The sequence below is a fragment of the Zalophus californianus genome, chromosome 4 (genome assembly GCF_009762305.2).
Source record: "Zalophus californianus isolate mZalCal1 chromosome 4, mZalCal1.pri.v2, whole genome shotgun sequence".
Lineage (NCBI taxonomy): Eukaryota > Metazoa > Chordata > Mammalia > Carnivora > Otariidae > Zalophus > Zalophus californianus.
In genome coordinates this window covers 80077307-80099602 of record NC_045598.1, presented here as the reverse complement: position 1 = coordinate 80099602, position 22296 = coordinate 80077307, and the positions used below count along the sequence as shown (strand labels likewise).

At 40.2% G+C, this 22296-nt stretch overlaps 1 protein-coding gene across 2 annotated transcripts; it reads right to left on the bottom strand.

Moving 5' to 3' along the window:
• Positions 1–6442: 6442 nt before the first annotated feature.
• RWDD3 (RWD domain containing 3) lies at positions 6443–16752 on the bottom strand. 2 transcript variants are annotated; one of them, XM_027604390.2, is made up of 4 exons: positions 16641–16752; positions 8946–9433; positions 7078–7193; positions 6443–6979 (listed from the first exon to the last, which is right to left on the bottom strand). In XM_027604390.2, the coding sequence occupies exons 1-4, from the start codon at positions 16723–16725 to the stop codon at positions 6865–6867; spliced, it is 804 nt and encodes a 267-aa protein (XP_027460191.1). In that variant the 5' UTR covers positions 16726–16752; the 3' UTR covers positions 6443–6864. The 2 variants fall into 2 exon arrangements, with proteins under 2 accessions (XP_027460191.1, XP_027460194.1); XM_027604393.1 differs by lacking the exon at positions 6443–6979 and having other exon boundaries at positions 7117–7193; positions 8993–9433.
• Positions 16753–22296: the final 5544 nt, after the last annotated feature.

Here is a 22296-nt window from a genome sequence, read left to right as displayed (position 1 = left end):
GTGGTATCATTGTGTTTTTAATTTGCATTCCCCCTGATTACTAATGACATTGAGCAACTTTGCATACTGTTTTGGCCATTTGGATGTTTTCAGTTGTGAGGTATCTATTCAAGATTCTTTTGTCCACTTTTCTATCGCGTTGTGTATTTGTTAATATTCTGGAAATGAGACCTGTATCAACTAAATGTTAAATGCCTTTTCCCATACTGTGGCTTACCCTTCCATGATCTTTAATGATATCTTTTGATGAACAGAAGTGTTTTATTTTAATGGAGTCCAATTTACCAATCTTTCCCATCAAGATGTTACTTTTGTGTCCTGTTTAACACTAGGATCTGAAGGTCAAGAAAATATGGTTCTGTATTTTCTTCTAAAATATTTTTGCCTTTCACATTTTGGTCTCTAATCCATCTGGAATTAATCTTGGTTATGATGTTAGGTAGGAGCAAAATTTAATTTTTTTTCTCCATTGTTCCAGGACCATGTTCTGTCCTTTCCAAGTGTGATTCCTATAACATCCCCACTTAACTCACCAATTGGGCTTGGCAGAAGCAGATGGATCTCAGAGAATGGCTGTAGAATATCAAATTTAGGTAGGTAATTGACTCCAATCATAATTGCTATTCCAGATGTGGTCTTATCCTGCAGCAAATCAACATAGCCCTGAGTACTTGGTATCCAGCTCTGGATCTGGCAAATGCTTTTCTTGGTATCAATTTGTAAAGCCCACTAGAAGCAGTCTGTTTTTACCAACAAGTACAGCCTGACACTTTGACTTCATGACTATATTTTACTTTGGGACTATGTCACCTCTCTGGCTCTGGGTCATAATTCAGTATTCAAGGACTTAATTCATTTTAACATCCCTCTGAACATCATGCTGATTAGACCTGATGAACAGAAAGTAGCAAGTACTCTAAATACCTTATCCAAAAGAGGGAGATTAAAAACCCATAAAAATTCAGAAGCCCATCAGCATGACGAAGTTTTTAGGGCTCCAGTGTTTCCAGGTACATCCCAGGATATCCCATGTTGCTTCCCCTTATATGCCTGCCACTAAAGTACAATGCTTTCTAGGCATCTTTGGATCCTGGAGCCAATATATTTTGTATTTGAATGTGATTTTCTGCCCCATTTGATGATTAACCCATGGAGTTGCCTGTTCTGAGTGGGGCCCAGAGCAAGAAAAGGCTACAGATCCCAACTGCTGTACAAGCAGCCTTGCTGTGTGGACCTTGCAACCTAGAAGACCCAGTGAAGCTCAATGTAGTTATGGCCTGTGGTGATGCTATGTAGAGCCCTTCACAAGCACAATGGAACTTGGGGTTTTAAATCAAAGCCATGCTCTTTTATGTATAATTATCAGTCTCTTGAAAAAGAGCTCCTAGCTTGTTCCTAGATCTTGGATGAGATTGAACACTTGACTGTGGAATACCAACTGACCATGTGACCTGAGCTACATTTATCATGAAATGGGTATTATTTCATCCATGAAATCTTGAGTATGTACAAGGAAGTGATGTGTACAAGATCAAGCTCAAGCAGGTCCTGAAGGCTCAGGCAAACTACATGATCAAGTGGCTCAGATGCCTATAGCAACTATTGCACAGCTTCTTCTTGGTGTCATGGAGAGTACCCATAACTTGTTAATTGAGGAAGAAAGAACTCAGGCGTGGGATATGGATGGTTCTTCACAATATGCTTCAGCAACTACCATTCCAGTCTACAGTGTCTCTGAAAGGTGAAAGTGAAATCTTCTCAGTGGGCAGAACTTTGAGCAGTACTTCTGGCTGTCTACTTTGTCTAGGTAAAGAAATGTCCATGATGTAGATCTACAGTATTTCATGGGCAGTGACTAATGGACTGGCCAGGGAATCAGTCACTTTGAAAGAATGAGATAAGACTAATGACAAGGAGATCTGGGGCAGAGATACGTGAATGGACCCCTCGGGATCAGCACAAAATATGAGGATATTTGTGTCCCATGTGATGTTTATCAAACGGCAACCACTGTGGAGAAAGCCTTCATTGATCAAATGGACAGGTTGACTCATTCTGTAGACATCAGTCACTCTCTTTCCCTAGCATCCCAGTGCTTGCTCAGTGGGCTCTTCTACAAAGCAAATATGGCAGCAGGGATGGAAGTTATACATGGGCTCAGCAACATAAAATTTCTCTCACCAATATTGATCTTGCTGTTATCACTGCCAAGAGCCTAACCTGCTATGAACAGAGATCAATGCTGAGCCACCAGTAGGGCCTCAATTCCTGGGAGATACCAGCTGCCTAGTGCCTAGTTAATCACATTGGATCTCTTCTCTAGTGGAAGGGCCAGCAATTTGTCTTCATAAAATACTTATTTTGGATATGAATTCCTATAATACTACCAACCACAATATTATAGACATTGTGAGAGCACAATATAACTTCTAAATGAGATATTTATTTCACAACAAAAGAAATGTAGCAATGGGCTCATGAACTACGAAATGCATAGGTCTTTCCATGTATCAAATCACCCAGAAGTTGGCTAGCTTTATAAAGTAATATAATGACTTACAAAAGACTCAGTTATTTGGCCAGCTGGGAGACAAAACTCTGAAAGGTTGAGGTGCTATCATACAAGATAAAAAAAGTACTTTGAATCAGTGATCACTATAAGATGTATTTGTCCCACTGCCAGAATACAAGGGTCCAGAAATCAAGGAATAACAATAGGATGGATTTCTGTTCATATTATATTTAATAATCCACTCACAGAACTTTTTATTGCCATCTCCATAAACTTGGGCTAAACTTTGGCAGTCTTAGTTCCCATGGAAAGAATGTTTCTACCAGGGCACACAAAATGGTTCAAATGAATTAGAAGTTGAGATTGATACTTGAATATATTAGGCTCCTTATGATACTAAACCAACAAGCAAAGAGGTTCCCATAATGGCTGGGATGATTGATCCTGATTATTACAGCAAAATTGGGTTACTGATACACAATGAGGTCAACAAGAACTATATCAGGAGCCCAGGGAATTCTCTGTTGGGTTGCCTCTTAATATTTCTTGTTCAATAGTCACAGTTAACAAGCAACTCAACTACTGAGGACTTAGATCCTTCCAGAATGAAGTTTTGGCCCCCATACTAGGTAGAGAGCCTTGACCAGTGAAAATACTGACCAAAAGCAAAGAAGAATGGAGTAGAGGAAGAAGTTATAAATATCAGCTGTAGTTTCATGACCAGTTATAGAAATAAGTACCAAAGTACTCATGAAAATTTGTTTCATTGCTTGTTCTGTATATCTTTGTATATATTGACTATTTTTCCTTCCCTCTTCCCTCAAGTTCTTCCCTTTCCTCCCCTCAAGTTACATAAGAGATGTTGGTGTTGGTGAACTTTACAGTTTCATCTTTAGGTTACAGAATATCCAGGGGGAACTGTGGAATTGTGATTGAACTAGAAGAATTAACACCAGTGAGTATAATAGTAACTGATGGGACTTTAGTTCTCCCCCTTTGGGGGAGAAGGTGAAAATCTCTTCATTTGTACAAAAAATAGTTAAATCTGCATGGATGGAAGCATAATAATTGTACAGAAATTTACATATGGGTAGGGAGTATGTGGGAATGCTTAATAGCTAAAAGGGAAGATTGTGGTTACTTGCTATAGGTACTCGGGTCTCTCACCTCTCACTTCACACACACTCTCTCTCTCTCTCTCTCTCCTCTCTCTCTCTCTCTCATCCTCCTATATTCCGTGGTTCTTCTGGGTTGGGATATTCAAACTACATTTCCCAGACTTCTTTGCCAGGTGGATTCCTGTTGGGTTTGGTCAATAGGAGGAACTGTTGGGAAGATCTGACCTGACGGCAGCACAGGTTCCAGCACTGTGATAGTTGTTGGCATTTGCTGTAGTGGTAGCTAGTGGCAATTCCAACAGACCAAAGATAGTACCTATCAGCAGCTTTAGCTCTGGTCCAGGCAGCACCATGTGAGCAGATCTGGGACCAATTACGACAGCAGGTACACACTTTTGGCAATTTCTGAACTCTGAGGACATCACCCTCCCCTCTTTTTCTTTTTCTGTCATCCAGTCCCCTTCCTTTTCCTTTTTGCTCTTCCAGCTTTCTAACCAATTCCTGTTTTAAATTCAGTTTGAAATACCTAAGATGGTTTCTAATTTCCTAATTGGGCTTTAATTCATTAATCAGTCCTTTAATTTTTATATTTTTCAATTCTAGAATTTGTTTTGTTTTTTATTTTGTTGTTTTTCAAATACAAATATACCATATCACCTTTTACAGTTTCTAATACCAGTTCAAAGTTTGGCTTTTGTCTACTAGAACATACTAAGCATAACTGTTCCATGATCTATGTCTAATAATTCCAGCATGTAGAGTAACTGTGGGTCTATTTCTATTGTATATTGTTTCTGTTGTTTCTCGCTGATAGTATCTTGTCTCTTCATGAGTCCAATTATCTCTGATTATTTGCAGGATATTGAATTTTAAAATTACTCATAGATAAAATTTGACACCTAGGATAATGTTATCTTCCTCCAAAGATTTGGAAGATATGGGGGCATTAGAATAATGGACTACTTTAATCCAAATTCAAAGTTTAAGACTTTCTGGACCTAACAGAATCCTCAAAGTCTAGCTATAGTACTAGGACAATTAGTTTATTTACACTTCAATCTTACTCTTACACTGTAGTCCTTCAGGGGTCCCAGCCCTTGGCCTCACCTCTTCTTTCTTCCAGAAGTCCTAATTATCTTTTCATAAGTACCTCAGGCTGAAAAGAAAGTATCAGAGTTTGAAGCAAAAATATCAATGGAAACAATTCTCTTCTTCTAAAGTTAACAAAATACCAAAAAGACTCTTAAAGACTTTTTGCATATAATTTTAAATTTTCTTTTATTCAGAGATGGTCAAATTAAATTTATATAAGTCTCTAACACTGTCAAGGTTAGTTTTGCATTCTGATGTGTATATTTGTGAAAGACTCGGATATAAACATCCAAGAAAGTAATCATAACCAATACTTTTTAAACATAATTTTAGCAAATAGAAATTTAATTAATTTGGAAGAAAGTCACTACCAACATTCAGTTTTGCCTGATTCAAGTTCTTCTCTAGGGGTAGAGAGTCAAATCTGAAGACAAAAGTTTGGAGAGGAACCACAAAGCATGGTATGGAAAACACTTGAGCAGAGAAGATTCAAGGTAAAATAAAGGACTAGCAGTTCTGTTGTGATAAAATTCAGACCAGCCCCCTACTACTTCTACTGTGACAGACCTGGTGGCAATAACTTTTAATCTCCTTGCTTAGTAAATCAAATGAAGCAGTAATAATGACCAGCCCCGAATTTTCAAGCCTATTTTCAGTTTAGCATACCAGTAGCCTAGCTTCTCCTTGCCATATGCTGTTCCCATAGAACAACCTAACTACATTTACCAGTTCTCCAAGAAAAAATCATAAACACCCTGGAATGAGGTAAAATGAACCAAAAATCCTCTCATTAGAACCCCATAAGATGATCAAAAGGTAGGTATAATTTAATTATAAGGGTACCTGAAAGTGAGACAATCAGATTGAACCAACATGGTCCCAGAGAAGCACTATCAAGAAACACGACCCACATGCTGCAACGTTTCCTCACTTATGTCTCCCATCACTTATGATTTTATAATGATATCACTGTACTTCACAGATTGCAGGGAGAGGGATTTGCAGGGCCTTTCCTCCATCACTTGGACCCTTATTTTGGAAGCACAGTTGGCTTTACGAACACAAATATCCTTTCTCAAACATAAATGCCTCCTTACACTTTTGTTACAGATTGTAATACAGGCTTTCATTTTATGGCTTCTTCTCTCCTTGGGTCATAATAAATATATTTTAAGATTATCATACTTTAACAGATTTCCTAAGAAATAAAAAAATAGTATCTCTGTATCATTTCCTTCATCCAACAAGTCAAGTTCATTTTATGTGAAGCATTTCTCCCCTTGTAAAACCAGAAGGTAAGTTTTCCCAAAAATTATTTTAAGGGGCACCTTAAAATTATTTTAAGTGGCTCAGTTAGTTAAGCATCTGACTCTTGATTTTGGCTCAGGTCGTGATCTTAGGGTCGTGACATCAAGCCCCACGTTGGGCCCTGCGCTGGGCATGGAGCCTGCTTAAGATTCTCTCTCTCCCTCTCCATCTGCCCCCGCAAAAAATAATAAGAATTTTAATTTAAATTGACTCCCTAATCCTACAACTAACAAGTACCATGCTATCTAGGACCCCAAAGAAAGTGATCAAAAATCACGTTCTATAGAACTTCTTTGGTTTGTATTTAAACTAACAGTTTATGCACTTTCACAAAGAAATCAGTGTTATATTTTTCTTAACATTCAACTTAAAACATCAGACATAATAAGCTGAATGGGGGAAAATCGTGATCAAATGCTAAAAATGTAAACATGAAATAAAGTGAACATGAAAACAAATCTTTAAAAAAATTCATTTAATTACAAGAAAATTGGCCAGAAAATTGCACAGTTCCAAACAAATCCTCTATATAATCACAAGGGCTCATTTACCATCATCATTTTATATTTATCTTTCAGTAATGTTCCATCTATTGAACCTAGCCTTTACTTGCAAAAATTAGAATACATGGGTGTTTTTACTGTTTAGTAGTCCATAAACAAAATGGGCTTTTTTTCCCCCTGAAGTTAGAATGGTGTCTATCATTTTGCTTCAGAGAAACTTTAAAATTGTTTTCTTATGAGGATTTCAATTAGCCATTCCCCAAACCCACCGTAAAACACAAACAAAACAAAACACCACTGCTGTCTTACTAAGAGATTCCTGTCTTTCGTTTCATTTTACCAGCCTGAGCACAAATTCAGAGAAAAGCTTCTTAAGTCCTGCAGTTTCAAATTCCTTTTGTAACTCATCCAACGATGAATACTCTTTGACTTCAAATGCCAGAAACCTGCATTATACAAGAGAAACTCATGAATATGCCTAGATTTGTCAGAGTGTAATTATCGATTCAGTTACTTTTCCATCTGCAATAGTACTAAATTATACCTTTTGTGTTCTGTCTGTACTTTTGTTTCAAACAGTACACTAATCATTTTCTCTTTGCATTTCTTTCCACTTGAGTCCACATCTACTTTGGAGGTTTTCTGAAGAATCAGGTACTCCTAAATGATAAATCAGTACATTAAATACATATCTTACTCTGAATCTCCAAGTCCTAGTTTTAAAGGAGCCATGATCCTGCAGACTTATTTTCCTGCCTAGAGTACTCTCTGAATCCAGCAGTAAGAGGGCTACAGTGTCTTCCTATACTAGGCAGCAGAATGTGCCGGTAGAAGGTTTAAATCTGGACTTCAAGGCCTCCTAGATCTGATTCCAGGCTAAGCCCTCTGTGCCTCAGGAACCTACTCCACAAAATGGTACTCAGAACGGCACCTACCTTATGGGAAGCTGTGATGATTAAATGAGTTAATATATACAAAGTGCTCAGAGGTCAGCCTGGCACAATTAATAGTACCAGCTAGTGGCAGTATTATGACTACTTCTGTGTCTGAAAGAACAGGCACACAGCACTGACCATTCCAAACTGGATGGCATCTATAAATATGTACCTGTAATTCTCAATCCTGATATATAATCTTAAAAAATTTAGCAGAGATATTTAAATTAAATAGCACTTTAGGGAAAGCTTATAAAAAGGAAAAAACTCTTTAAATAAAAAGTATTAATTTCTCTGCATTAGCCAAGTTCTAGTCATATGAATAAGTACTTGTTAATTAATTGATGGATCCAATCTGAGTAACATCATCTGCAAAACAGCTGCACTTAGCCTAACATTCCTGAGCTGGCTTAAAGAAATATCTGAGCCTTTTAGGGAAATATGAACAAGGAAATTAATTTGTATTCATTTTGTCAGCCAGGAGTTGACCCAAAATGTCAAATTTTATAGATATATTAGAGATCACCTTGCAATATCTGGTTCTTTGGTCAGACCTCAAACCAAGATTTAAATTAAACTTTAATTATTTGTGGTATCTATATGCTACAACCCCAGCACTAATCTGGTTAACCAAACGCCAAATAAGTATTGTGATAAGCGCTCATCCTGAAAAAGCTAGGTAGTTAGTCTACAAATCTTTCAGATTATAGGTTGTGCAAGCTAAGTCTGTTTTGAATAAATTCAATTGTAAGTATTCTTGACCCAACCCATTTGAAAGCATAAACCTATTAAGTGATTTGTAGCGCTTTCAAGATTTAAAATATTAATAAGCAGCTTTCCTCGTCTGGTCCCACATAAAACAGGTTAGATGAGTTGAGCATGCGAACTTGGAGAATCTGAAGATGATGATGATTTTGAAAGCAGCTGCTGAGACAAGTCAAGTGGAAAGCAAAAGTTAGGTAGGAGGTGACAAGCTGACAGCCTACGGAAGCTACTACTTCCACTAACACTAAATTCTGGTTAGGAGGAACCAGCTCCTCTTTCCAGGTGTTACAGAAGCCAAATTAAAGTGTCAGGGTGTGTTTTTCACTGCCAAAAAGTTAAAACTTTTACACACTATCCACAAACAGACACCTTACTGTGCCTGAGGGATGAGATACAAATATGCACAAACTTTTAGTGCACATTTATAAAGTCGAGGCTCAAAGCTAATTAGAGAAACATTCACACACCAGAGATTTTTTTTAATGACCTATCCCTTTCATTATGTGGAATAATTTTTAAGATATAATTTACTTATTCTTCAAGCTTTGCAAGTTTGTAGTTGTAATTAGGAAATAGAGACATTCCTTAAAAAATGGAGATCCATTAACATCTTAATGATTAATCTGTCCCATTGTCACAAAACACACTTTACAGACACATCATTTTAGCAGAAAATAGCCAAATTCATTTTCAACATTAAACTTTTTGGCACCTTGATATTGCTTCTGTCTCCTTGTAGTAAAATCAGTATCATTTTACCCATGAACATCAGTCTTCCTGTCAGCTTTAAATCGGAAGCCCACTTCTCAACAGTTTTGACGTATTTGGTCTTTGCTCTCATGTGATCTAAATGCACAAGAGTTAGCCACAGTCCATCATCCACAATCGTGCCTGTTGCAAAAGTACAACTTGCACTGCCACTTCCAGTGTCTGGTTGGTTGAGGACGTGCCTGAGATTCTGCTGAATCCAGAGAACCAGCTCGTGAACCATAGGTTCCGACAAAAGGTTCTCTGCTTGCTTAAGTAACTTCTCTTTCACAGTCATGGACTGGGCCCGGGTCAGGTGTTCAGAGTGGACCGAGATACCAGGTAGACACGAAGGGTAATTGAGTGGCAAATGGAACACCAATTCTAAAGGTACATCCGCACCCTTAAGTCCTTCGGCTTTTGTGAGAATTCTGAACACGGTCCCATCTGTCTCTGGAAAGCATCCAAAAATAATGATTAGCTATACATAATTCGATTTGAATGGCACACTAAGAAGTTAAAATTTTCGTTTCCGATGTCAATTTATGTTTCATGAGAAAACTGGAGTTACTTTACAAAGGAGACACACAATCCCAAGAGAGTCCTGATTTACAGATTATCTCCTTCAACCATACACATATACTCATGGATTCCTGCATCCCAGCACCCACGGTTTCTGTGGCATTTACATTCACCATTGCCCCATTTTTATTCAGGTTTACCAGAACGGCTTCTCATCACACAATTTTTTTCTACCCTCACTTAGTTCTAATTCTGGAAACTCGTAATAAACTCACATGAACATTCAGAGAACGAGTGTTGCGTATATATAAAATCAGTGATTAATTTAAAAGTTACACAGTGCATCCAAGGAAGGTCATCGTGTTGCAAAACCAAGTCAAAGCAAACACCGGAATGCTGTGTGGCTGCAGGACCCAAGAAACTGATGACTGTGCATGAGACAGTAACTGCCTGGCCCCGCTCTTTTCTGACTTCAAATGTATTTGTATCAGTGTAACATGAAGGTAGCAGGATGAACTAAAATGGGGCAGACATCAATTCAGCCCTCTCTGGCTCCACGAGGAGGAGGAGGGAAGCACACACAGGCTAGGAGATGAAACACTGCTCCCTTTCAGATTTGCTCGACTTCACCCCTCTGATGTGTTCCACACGGCTTCACCCCACTTTTCAAAAAGTTGATAAAACATCAGGCTGATTCATTCTGCAGGGGGCAGAAGCACACAGATCAGAAGAGCCGAGTAGAACAACTGGGTGCAGACGAATCTCTTTGAAGCTAACTTGCCTCTCTCTACCCCACTTCTTTCTCCACACACCCTTGTTCCATCCTCCTTCACGAGAGAGGCAGGCAAACCTTCCTCATTTTCATACCTGGATTGCTGCTCAATAGCCTCAACAACTGGAACCTGACTGTGTCCCCCTTGAAAGAACCAAACAACATTAACATGGCTTTCTAGCCATCTGATTCCATTTATATAAAAGCTCTTGTTACAGACGTTGATTCACACGGGACCAAACACATCTGCTACAAAAAGGTTTTTGTTGTTGTTGTTTTAATAGACTCTTTGGTATCAGATGCAAAGTACTACTATTTTAAGACACCACCCAGAAACACATTATATAGTGTTTTATATTATAAAGACCACTATAAAGACCATATTAAAATGATACAACTAAAATGTGTTTACATAAGTAAAATGGGTACTGTACAAAGAAAAATTTTCCAGACCTAACTTAGTACATTCCTCTACAATCCATGTTTCTCAAAACCCTTCTTTCTTCCACCCAGTTCCTTATTTTTTTAATATTTTATTATTAAATAGGGTCCCTATATGTCAGTTAGATCAGTACACTTCACTATGTGACATGGGCACTATTAAATACCTACAGACAACATATGACCAAATAGACTGAATAAACTCTCCAGAAATCCTTTAGGGAGCCCACTTTCTCCTTCAAGGGGAGGCATAACTTCTGAAGAACTTCATATATTCATCATTATTCATCATTCAATGAACATCACCTCTCTAAAATCTGTCTTATGATTCCCATGGTACTTTGACTTATTTTGTGGTACTTTCATACCAGAACTATTATGGTTGAACCAAATGAACTATTTTCTTCACCACTGGAATATCTCAAAATTTTCTTTTTAGACAACAACCAAGAAATAATTTTACAAGTTATAAGAAACTTTTAAATTTTACAGTTAAACAGTCTGAGCACTAGCTTGTAACCACGGGGCTCACAGGTACAGAAGTCCTTGCTACCTGTGATAGGCTAAAAAATGGCCCCAAAATGTGTATGTGTTAATCCCCAGAACATGGCAAAGGGGCCTTTGCAGATGTGATTAGGTTAAGGATCCTGAGATGGGCCCTAAACGTAATCACAAGTGTCCTTATAAGAGCAAGGCAGAGGGAAACTGTACCACAAAAGGCAATGTAATCACTGAAGTCAGATGCCATGCTACTGGCTTTGAAGATAGAGGACCATGAGCGAAGGGGTGCAAGAATTCAGCTCTAGAAGCTGGTAAAGGCAAAGAAGTGGATTCTGCCCCTAGAGCCTCCAGAGGGAACATAGCCCTGCTGACCACATGCTTTCAGCCTGGTGAAGCTGATTTCAGACTTCTGACCTCCAGGACTACAACAAGAGAAAAAAATGTGTGTTATTTTGAGCCACCACATTTTTGGAAATTTGTTATAGTAACCACAGGAAACTAATATAGTACCTGTGTCCACAAGGCAAGCTTTTCCCTTCAAGCAAGAATCCCTTTCTGATCAAAACCCTGAAACCCACAGTGTTCTCCAATCTCTGCCATATAAGTACCCACCTGTTCCTCCCCAGTGCAGGTAACCAACTGACAGAAACAGGCAGTCCAGGGAGAAAGTGTGGAAATGCTATTGATCTGGCCTTTCAAATCCTGATGAATTTGTATTTTTCTCTCTTAGTGATTTTCTGGTCCTAGTCAGCAAATAGAAAACAAGGGAGAGGGGCACCTGGATGGCTCAGTTGGTTGGGCGTTCAGCTCTTGATTTCAGCTCAGGGTGGTGGGATCAAGCCCTGTGTTGGGCTCCATGCTGGGTGTGGAGCCTGCTTGGGATTCTCTCACCCTCTCTCCACCTCACGCTCTCTCTCTCTCAAAAAAAAAAAAAAAAAGCAATGGGAGAAATCTTTACTTTTGCCTTAGAAAATTGTAAAATCATTAGTTATATGTTTAGAAGAAAATTTGCTTTGATTCTTTCAAGAACTGGGAAGGATTAACATTCTTCCTAATTGGTCTTCTCAGAGACAGCGACTCCCTGCCCATCCCCCCCCCAACACACACACACACACACACACACACACACACACACACACACACACACACACACACACACACACACACACACACACACTGGGGCTGCAAACTAAAAATTATACAAAATGATGTTATCTCTATAGGAAAATGAAAAGCCCAATAACAACCCCACTCTGCTGCTATTTAATGTGGTAATAAAATTATACATTCTTTTAAAAACTCATTTTCTCCCCAAAACTCTAGAAGTGTGTGTATTACCCTGCTGTCACATCTGCTTTAGTTTCTACATGCAATTAGACTGGCTCTCTCTCACGTCAGAATTTTTCATATAACCACATGTACTGTCAATCTGACTTTTTCATCAAAAAAAAAGAGAGATACACAAAAAACAAAGTTGCCTCTATCTGCTTTAAGACTATTAACAGCTTAGAGTGATTAACAGAAAAATAATCTGCTCTAAATCTCATGCTAATCTTTGCCCCTCCCTGACCTCAAAAAACTCTCTATTAACTCACAAATTCATCATTGTCAATAAACATCTATGCCCCAGAAAACTTATGCTTGCCCTAGAAAACTAAAATTTTCATAAGTTCCAAGACTATTTTAATCCAAAGAGCCTACCAAAAGATGTAGGCCTTGCCTCTGGTTGAAATTCACATAAAAATTCCCTAGTTGTTGTTGTTTTGTTTTGTTTTGAAGTCACCCTGCCTTATTTATAAGTGTTATCAATTTCATAAATAAAACACTAACTAAAATAGGTTTCAGACCTTGTTCTTCCCTACAAGTACATGCAAGAAATTATATACCTAACAACACACGAAACAACAAAGTTTCAAACTGGAGAAACTGAACTGAACCCCAAATTCCACAGCAGTGTTATTTTTAAGGATTTCCCCTATTTCACAGTCATATAATAGGAACTTAATGAATGCTGTCCAATAACAGAAGATTTTGGAAAATGTAAACAATAGAATGAGTTCTTCCAGATTTATTTAGAGCCCATTAAGAAGCCATATACAATTGACTTTCCTTTTACTTGCTTTTTTTTTTTTTTTCAATTTTTAGATATCCTCAAAGTAAGCCTTTGTTCAGAAAACCAAGAAGCAGCCCCAATCCCCTCTTGTACTTCATTGCATGGGGCTTTCTTTCCTCTTCCTCCCAGGCAGCTCGCCAGAAGTATGCATCCACTCATGCTTGTTTTTATGCTACGGCTGGATTTTTATATGTGTTTAAAATGTGGTTAGAGAAAAAAAGCAAAAGGAAAACTAAAAATAAGTGAAGCTAAAAGTGGCAATCCCATCCTTTAGAAGTCAGGTTCAAGGCTGAGTTGGTTTTACAGAGGTGAGCACAGTACTGACAATCAGCAGGAAACAGAGCTGAGCAGATTTAGAGGGGTCAGTGGGTGACAGTCATAATTCATTTTGCAAGAGGGCCCAATCCAATCTGAACATGAGTGTTAGCAGAAGACAAAAATTCTGAAGCTACTGTGCAAACATATTATATGATATTGAGTCTTATATACCTCCCATTTTACAACTTTTTGATCCACAATTTCCAGAAATACGACTCCACATATAATGAGCACTGACGACAGCAATATAATCTGTGACCCTTAACTATCTCATCAGGAAAATAAGGATTTATAACAGTATCATCTATCTGATAGGTGTGCACACATACGAATGCCCACACACTCCCCTTCAAAATTACTCAGAATGTAAGTTGGGTGACACGCATCTCCTTTCTCTGGGTGCTCATTATTGCTCTTTCACAAGTGTTATCCTTGCTAAGAATTCTTTTCCTCATAGAGCAGCCCCATTTCTATCAAGTGTCCATACACTCTGGTGCCTGGTGGTTACTTAACCAGCCTGAGCATCCGTTAACTTCTCCATAAAACAAAGCTAAGAGTACCCCTCACCAAGTAAGATGCATTTGAAGTATGAGGTACATGGAAGGTGACCCCATTAAACCAGGCACCTGGCCTGACTGCACTGTACAGGGAGGGGTAGAATATTTCTGATTTGGTCTACCCACAGCACTCCCTAGTAGACAGCAGTGTGGGGGTTTACATCATTTGCACCCATAAGAGACAGTTATACCTGATGCCTCTTACTATGAGTTTACTATAACCACTATAACAAGGCCATGTGCTTAAGTACCCCGAAATTCCCAGCACACATTAGCCCAACCTAACTGATTCCAATTAGTCAGGTTCTTCACTCTTATGGTTGACCCTTGGGCTGGCAGCCTAACTCTTCATGGGCAACCTCATACCAGAAGTGCAATCCCACCCACAATGTCCCACAGTGTTCTCCTGATTCCAGGGGCAAAAAGCAGCAGCATTTATTTGCAGGGAGGCCAGAATGGAACTGATGGTGTTAAGAATGTTCTGGTATCAATCTTGTATCCTCCAACCCAGGCTGACAGTGACAGGCAGCAACCCGCTGTATGTTTACTGTGGTCTATTAAAGAAGGCCTTACCTTACCCTTAATTCCCAGTTGTGAACATCAAACATCCCTATTTCAATCACTGAATTGTTCTATTCTCCAATGAACCTTTCAGCAACAAAATGTCCTAAGTTGTTACACTGAATTCTTTTATAATTCAATTACTTATTGATGCCAGAATGCTGAATTAAATTAATTAGGAGGCATGGCTTGAAAGTCATGCTCAATTTAACAGCGGATAAAGGGTTCACAGTGTTTTCGCTATTAAGAAACTGCTCTCTTTCTTTCTATGCTTACTTTTTTACATTTTCTCTGACCCATCAGCAGTATCTTATGCACAGCTATGTACTCATGACCCGGCTCACTACCACTCCATCCTTTTTAAGACGTGATGGGAAATCATATGTTCATTTTTCCAGGATATTTCAACTGAGCCATTATGAAAGAATTTAGAAAAACTGATGATCTCCCAAACAGCCTGCCTCAGGCAGAAGTAATTATCAATAGAGACATGGAGACAGTGAGTACGACGATGAAGAATTATGAATGCTATCCAATCAGAAGGGGGGGGTGACAAGAAAACACTAAAAATAAATTATTTCGTATGGATTGTCAATGATAGCTTCTATATAAGATGCAAGACAGGCTAGGCACTGAAAAGGAAGCAGCTCTATTACCCGAATTGGTTCACAGTGTCAGGATCAGAACAGTGGTCACATGACCACAGGTTATGCAAGGAGGAATACACGAAAAGGCCCAGCTCTGGCTTCCTGTGTGAATAAGCAACCAAATGATACCATGAAACTCATCTTAGTCCTAGATGGTTTTCTCACAACACCCAGAACATTTTTAGACTACTTTCTTAAAGGTCAACCAATTTATGGTCAGAAAGGCAATTTTAATAGTTGCTGAAACATAACAGAAGGCTAAATCCCATGCCAAAAAATTTACATAATGTATTTAAAAGCTAAGTGAAAACTGAAAGTGCAGTTTTGGCTTTTACTTAATAGAAGTCACAGAATAAGTTTTAACTATCATCAAAAAATAGCCAAAAGAACCTTTCTAGACTGTAAGCTCCCAGAGGACATGGGCGGTGTCTTTGAAACCCTGTTAGCGTTTACAGGGAATCAGTACACGTGAGTTAGATCAACGCGCCCCCAAGAGCCTCTAGTTGACAGCCACCTTTCAGCGGACTAGAAAAACGCAAAGGAAGAGCTATCAACTAGGAAACCTGAGAAAAGGTTCGGATAGAGCACTTGGCCAATTCAAAGACTCATTCAACAAACATTTACTAACTACCATATGCCTGGCACTGTCCTAGGTGCACGGAGTTTTGTGGTTACGTGACAGGCAGGGTCCCCGCCCACCCGCAACTTGGCACACTCAATGCCCAGAGAGTTAAAACTGTGGTTGAGTGCCCTGAAGGAATAATGCACAGAGCTTACAACGGGCAAAATACAATTTGGGGCAGTTGGGTTTAAACTGGGGGTGTCAGAACAGGCCTCTTTTCAAGGTGAGAGCTGAAGTCAACACCGGCGGCCCGGGAAGCTGGGTGGAGTGCGTTCCGGGACCAGGGCTGCGGGCGCGCAGGGCCCGGCGCTTGGCCCGTGACAGCGGGGCGGGCGCGGGCCGGACGGGCGCGGAAGGCGGGGGCCGGCCGGCGAGCCGCACCGGCTTGGACGCTGCGGTCCCCGTCCCCTGCGGAGCGCCGCCACGCTGTTCACGTTGGTGGGGGTCGCCTCACTCTCCCGCCTGCTCCCACACATCTCCAGTCCCGGTGCGTGTCGTTCCATCCTTCAACTAGCCGGGTCCGCGCGGGTGGGCCCCGGGGCAGGGAGCCCAGTCCCGGTGGTGGGGAGGAAGGACGCCCGGCCCCTCCCTCGCGGGGGTAGTCACCTGAGCGACTCAGCACTTTCCACTCGTCGGGCCCGCAGAAAATCGCGGCCAGGGCCGAGAGCTCCTCCCGGGCTGGCTCCGCCATGGCCGCCGCCGCCGCCGCCGCCGCCGCCCCTCCCCTTCCGCCGCCGCCGCCGCCGCCGCCGCCGCCGCCGCTGCCGCCACTGCCGCCACTGCCCCTACCGCCCCTACCGGCCCGGAGCGGCGTGGACGGGCGGCCACTGGGGGGCGCCCCGCGTCTCCCGCGAGCGCCACCCGGAGCGGGGACGGGGACCTAGGAGTCCGCCCAGAAGCTCCTGCTTGCAGACTCGAGACGCCCGAAATCCCCTAACTGTAGCCCAGGCTTTGAACACTCACCATTCCGCCCAGACTTGGCTCTGGGCTGCCGGGGTGGACAGACTGGGCGAAAGGTACTTGACGGTTAGGAAGACAAAAACAAGCGGGAAAGTGACCAGTGAGGAGGTGAGCCCTGGTCTGGCTCAGAACTGAACTAGGTGTTGGGGACCTTGCAGTTAGCAGGAGATACTCTGTCCCGATGAAGCTGTTAGTGACTCTGGCAGTGTGAGACGCCCGGAAAAGGCCCAGGGCAGTAACAAGCCCAGATGCAGAGCTGTAACTGGCGCTGGGACTCGACCAGGGCCGGATTCCTGAGACCTCTTTCTCTCAACCCGGCAAAAGCCTAGGACCTGCAGGTCCTGCCATTCTCAGGATGTTACTGGGGTGGCTCTGGACCTTGTGGGTAGCTAGGCGCCAGGTTACTGGAAGCAAAGTCTTAACCTTCCCCATTTGTCTCCTGCCTTCACAGAAGGCAGCCCAGACTCCTTGGCCTTGGGGAGTACATCAAGTGTGTAAACGTAGCAAACTCTAGCTTTTCAATATTATTCATTTTGTGATATTCGATGCAATACAAAACAGTGTGGCTCTTAAAGCCTAATAATGGAATGATCGTCCTTGAATCCAGCACTTCAATTTAAGAATTTGAAGCAATACCAATAGGGTAACAGAATTATCAACCCATTCTGTTCCAGGTTTGATTTAGTGAACAAGATTACAATGATCCTCTGTGATAGTTCTATCAGTCAGCGTGTTTGGCTTGTCCTTTTGTTTTTCTAAGTAACAATTTAAAATTTTGCAGCCCCAAGAAGTAGCTGGTCTAGCTCACTGAGGTTCCACAATTTTTTCTTTGTATCAGAAATGTTTGTAAGATAAATCAGAGAACTTAGATGGCTACACAGTGACTCCTGTCATTGACCTACAGAAGTCACAACAAACAGGGCTGATTTTAAGATTCTGAATCCATGTTACCATGCTCAACATCATTCCCACTGTTGCTAAAAAGGGATTTTAAAGAGGAAAAGATGCTGGCTTCCAAAAAAAGAAAGGAAATCTAACCAGATAGACTGCAGGAGAAATGCTTTTCGCAGGATGCCATGGGATTTCAGTGACCCCAAGTAATTAAGAGCACTGCCGTGCACATAATTGGGAAAGACAAAGGTTTATTTAAACTCATAATTATCTCTAATGTGGCCAATTTGTTTAATAACAATTTTTAAAATTTCTTTGAGTTATTTCCAAAATAGCAGTTCCGTAGGTTCATAATTAGCTTCTAAGGAGTTTGGTGAACAAAAGAATACATTTTTAATTTAAAATATCACTTAAGTTATTTGATTTTAGTTTGAAATCCAATGTCAGTATTAAAATACAAATATTGGTTATTTATTTAAGATAGTCTACAAAAAATCAAATAGTTCATATCTTATTTTTAATTTCCCAAATTCAACATAACTGATATGAGTGAAATAGTATGAACAGCAAGACTCCAGTTGTCAGAAATATTAGGAGGCAATCACAAAGCTTGCTGTCAGCTAGGGTTTCATGAAATTGATGTAAGAGTCCATCAATCTATTTTAAAATTTTCTTGTCAATAGGTTTCTTCTTTGCTCTTCCTTTCTCTGTTGATTTCTTAACCTGCTTTTCATCCTCCATTTAGCATGTTTAAATAAAAAAGGAGTCGATGTGAATGTCTTTTAAATTGACACTATCCTAAGGCCCTGAAATCCCACAAATGAGTTTCTACTCTCTGACATTTGGAAGAAATCATCACAGAGAAAGCATAATGTCAGCTTGATATTTCTCACACTATGAAAATATCAGCTACGTGTCAAATATCTAAACCCTACCTTAATGTAAGAAATTTTCTTGTATTCACAGGCTACTGAAAAGTCTAAATATTTCAATGTGGAATGAATGTCTAGACATGTAGATGAATGTCTAGTTAGAGCACGGTCTCTCTGCCTCTCTCTCTCCACTTCTTCCTCAAATAGTGTGTGATTTGCTAGAATATTATTTATACATGCAACTTTTCTAAACAGTTGTTTTACCAAGACCATAAGGAAGAGAAGTTTTAAATCTATGACCTCCAGTTAAAACCATTAGCTCAGGAAATAGTTCTTTTAGCTTTTCTGAGAAAACACTTCTACTCACTTTATTATGAGTAGTATGTAGACCTAAATACTCACACTGTATCTGAAAATGTAAGTCAAACCCCACTTGGGCATAGAAGTAAGAACACACAATTTTAAGAGTATTAGGAGAGGTTGGTTAAATGTTAGTATCATGTCAAAAAAGCTAAGAATACTGAAGTAGTGGGACATGATAAGGAAAATGATCATGTTAAGACTATAAGAAAAGTAAAAATACTTCTTAAGAACTACTAAGAGTATTGTATACCTGAAACCAATATAACACTGTATGTTAACTGGAATTAAAAAAGAGAGAGAAAACCACTAAGAGTAAAGAACAAAAGAGGCACTGAATGCCAACTTGCAAAATGAACCTGAACTTCAATAAGCTGTGCTACTGGTTCTCCTAAAGAGTTTCTGTATTTACTCATTTCATAAAATGTTCTCGGACACACATTGATGGTTGATTGGCCTGACCCTACAAGCTGAGTGTTTTGAGATACAGAGATGAAAGCAACAAGCCCTTGCTCTCAAAGACTTTAGATTTAGGTTAGACAAGTAAACACAACGAGCAACAATTACAAGTTCTTTCACCACATTTTCTTATTGGTGTGAAGGTCAACGTAATAGCTGAAAGCAATGGGTGGAGTGACACGCACTTCCCACAACTTCCCAGAGAAGAAATATGTTTGTAACGTATAGGAACATAGTCTGTTTCCAAAGGTATGTAAAGACCGGTGTGTTGATTGGTCATAGTTCTTTTTGTTCTATTACAGTGTGAAAAGTCACAAACTGATTTTTCACCAAGATAACAAAATAAAAACAAAATCTATGAGAATTTGACAGTGACTCTGTAATCATACCATTTGGAGGCAAGATCTGCCTCCACCATGTCCAAATTGTTTGTACTCACTCCAAAAGACTGGTGACATTCTGCCTATGGGAAACATGCTTGATTCTTATGCATGAGTGATACCAAAACAGTTCCAGCTTGCTTTGTGGGAAAACATCTACATGGCCCAGGTCCAATGACATAAAAGTTCAATGCCTTATCGATATTATAAAAACAAGTCTTCAGTATCAGTAGGGTTTTAGAGTTTGTATAATTAAAATAACATCCAACACTTAATTTGGGTTATTACTGTAACTGGATTGCTTTCATTAATTATATTTTCTCACGGTGTACTACTAGTATAACCAGTTTTTATTATGGGGACAGGGGGAGGGTAGTTTGGGAACTACGTGATTTTTAAAAATACTTTCTTTCAAACTCATAAAGGAACTATAAATGAGGAAACTCTGCCATTGTGGCAAAACAGATTCTAAGTGGTTGAAAATCGAAAGAGGTAAGGTATACCAAAGAACCACAGCTACGACTGGGAAAATTAAGCCTGGATTTCCTTTTTTAAAAAATATGGGGGGGCCTATAGGCAAAAGATGTATTGGATACAGAAAGAGGGAGGAAGAAGGGAATGAGGGAGAAAAAAAGGAATGGGGAGGGCAAAGAGCAGGGAAATATCTTAAGGTGAACACTTAAGATAATATGAAAAGGATGAGTTTTATGAAGTGAAGAAAAACATGAGTTAAAAATTTGGCTTTATTTCTAGAAGAAAAATGTAGCTTCATCTGCTTTTGAAGCAACAGAAAGACCTGAAACTTTATTCAGTAATAATACGAGATCCGAGATTTGCTTCAAAATAACGTAGAAAGGGTCGAGAGGCTGGAGTATGGATGTGGCTGAGTTGACCGTAGAGTAAAAATTGCTGCGGCAGAGTTGTGGGTGCAGAAGGCCTTGGTATTTTATTCTGTCTACTTTTGTGTATTTTACATTCTCTATAATAAGTTACTTTTAAAACATATTCAATGCAGACTAGGTCAAGATATTTGACTTTTGCATAATGCTCAATAAGGAGAAAAGAACAGAAATAAAGGGGGAAATAGGAGGGAAAGGAAAAGAAAAGAAGCAGGACTAAGAGAAAACAGAGTCGGTGAGAGGTATGAAAAGACAGAAGATAACAGGTTCGAAAGTGGTATGTGCAAGAAAGGTATGGTTTAGGATTCATTCAGGTGGGAAAGGCACAAAACCTAAAACTTCAGCACCTCTAACAAGATACTGGGGTTTTGTCTTAGAGGTTCAAGTGGAGGGAGGTAGGCAGAGCTGGGGTGCTCTGCAACGTAGGGACCTATGGTCCTTCCCTTCCGTGGCTTTGCTCTGTACAACTTGGGTCCCCACTGTCATGCCATACTCCAGGGTGGTCCCTGGAGCTCCAACCCCCAAGCCTACATCTGGTCAGGAGAATGGCACTCAGTCTAATCCCACTGACTGGAATTTAGTCCCATGACCAATCCCAGTTAAGGGGTTGGAAAATGGCATTTTTATTCTAGGAGGCCATGTACCCAGCTAAAAGTGGAGGAAGGAATGAAATATTATTATTCCTTTCTTATTATGGAGAAAGGGAAAATATTGGGAGGCAGCTGGTAGTCTCCACCACATCAAGTGGAGTTTTAGTCAAGAGATTAAGTTGCCACATACATAATTCTGTAGAGCTCACCCTTTCCCCACCCGCTGACTGCCACCACCCCTCACTGTGTGTCTTGTCCTGTTTTATTTTTCCCATAACATTTACCATTATCTGAAATCACCTTGTTTGTTTACACGTGTCTTGTGGTTGCTCCACAGAAAACAGGATCAGTCCCCCAACAGCACCACCAAAGTGGTTCAGCTGTCCAGAGTGATGAGGACACACATGTACCAGAAGGGTCCAAAAGGGTTTATTGCTCACGTGCTGAGGCTTTCTGGGAAGAATAGGGCAATTCAAAATGGCCTGACTGAAGTCAGGGGTGAATGGCTCTGGTGTTCATTGTGGTTAGGGGCTGGGGCCAGGGTTAGAATTCTAAACCCCAGCATTGCTGGGGTTTCTGTGGTCTGAACAAAGGAGGGAGTGCCCAGACTTTCTTACCCACTTGTCCAGAGGCGGGACAGAAGGGAAGAGGGAGGGCTGGGGCTTGAAAGCTGTCAGCAGTCAAACATCAAAAACAGACTCAGACATGTTTATTTCATTGTCTGTCTCCACCAGAATTTGACCTCCATGAAGCCAGGGGCCTTATCAGTCTTGTTCACCTCTGTATCCTTCACATCTAAAACAGTGCCTGGTGAATTAGGAATACAGTGAATATTTGTTGATACAAATAAA

Excerpts from the sequence above, each read along its gene's own strand:
- RWDD3 (XM_027604390.2), bottom strand. The coding sequence starts at position 16,725 with ATGGCGGAGCCAGCCCGGGAGGAGCTCTCGGCCCTGGCCGCGATTTTC. Across the intron at positions 7,194-8,945 it reads GAGACAGAAGCAATATCAAG|GAGTACCTGATTCTTCAGAA; the intron begins GTGCCAAAAAGT and ends TTTATCATTTAG. Across the intron at positions 6,980-7,077 it reads GTACAGACAGAACACAAAAG|GTTTCTGGCATTTGAAGTCA; the intron begins GTATAATTTAGT and ends TGTATAATGCAG.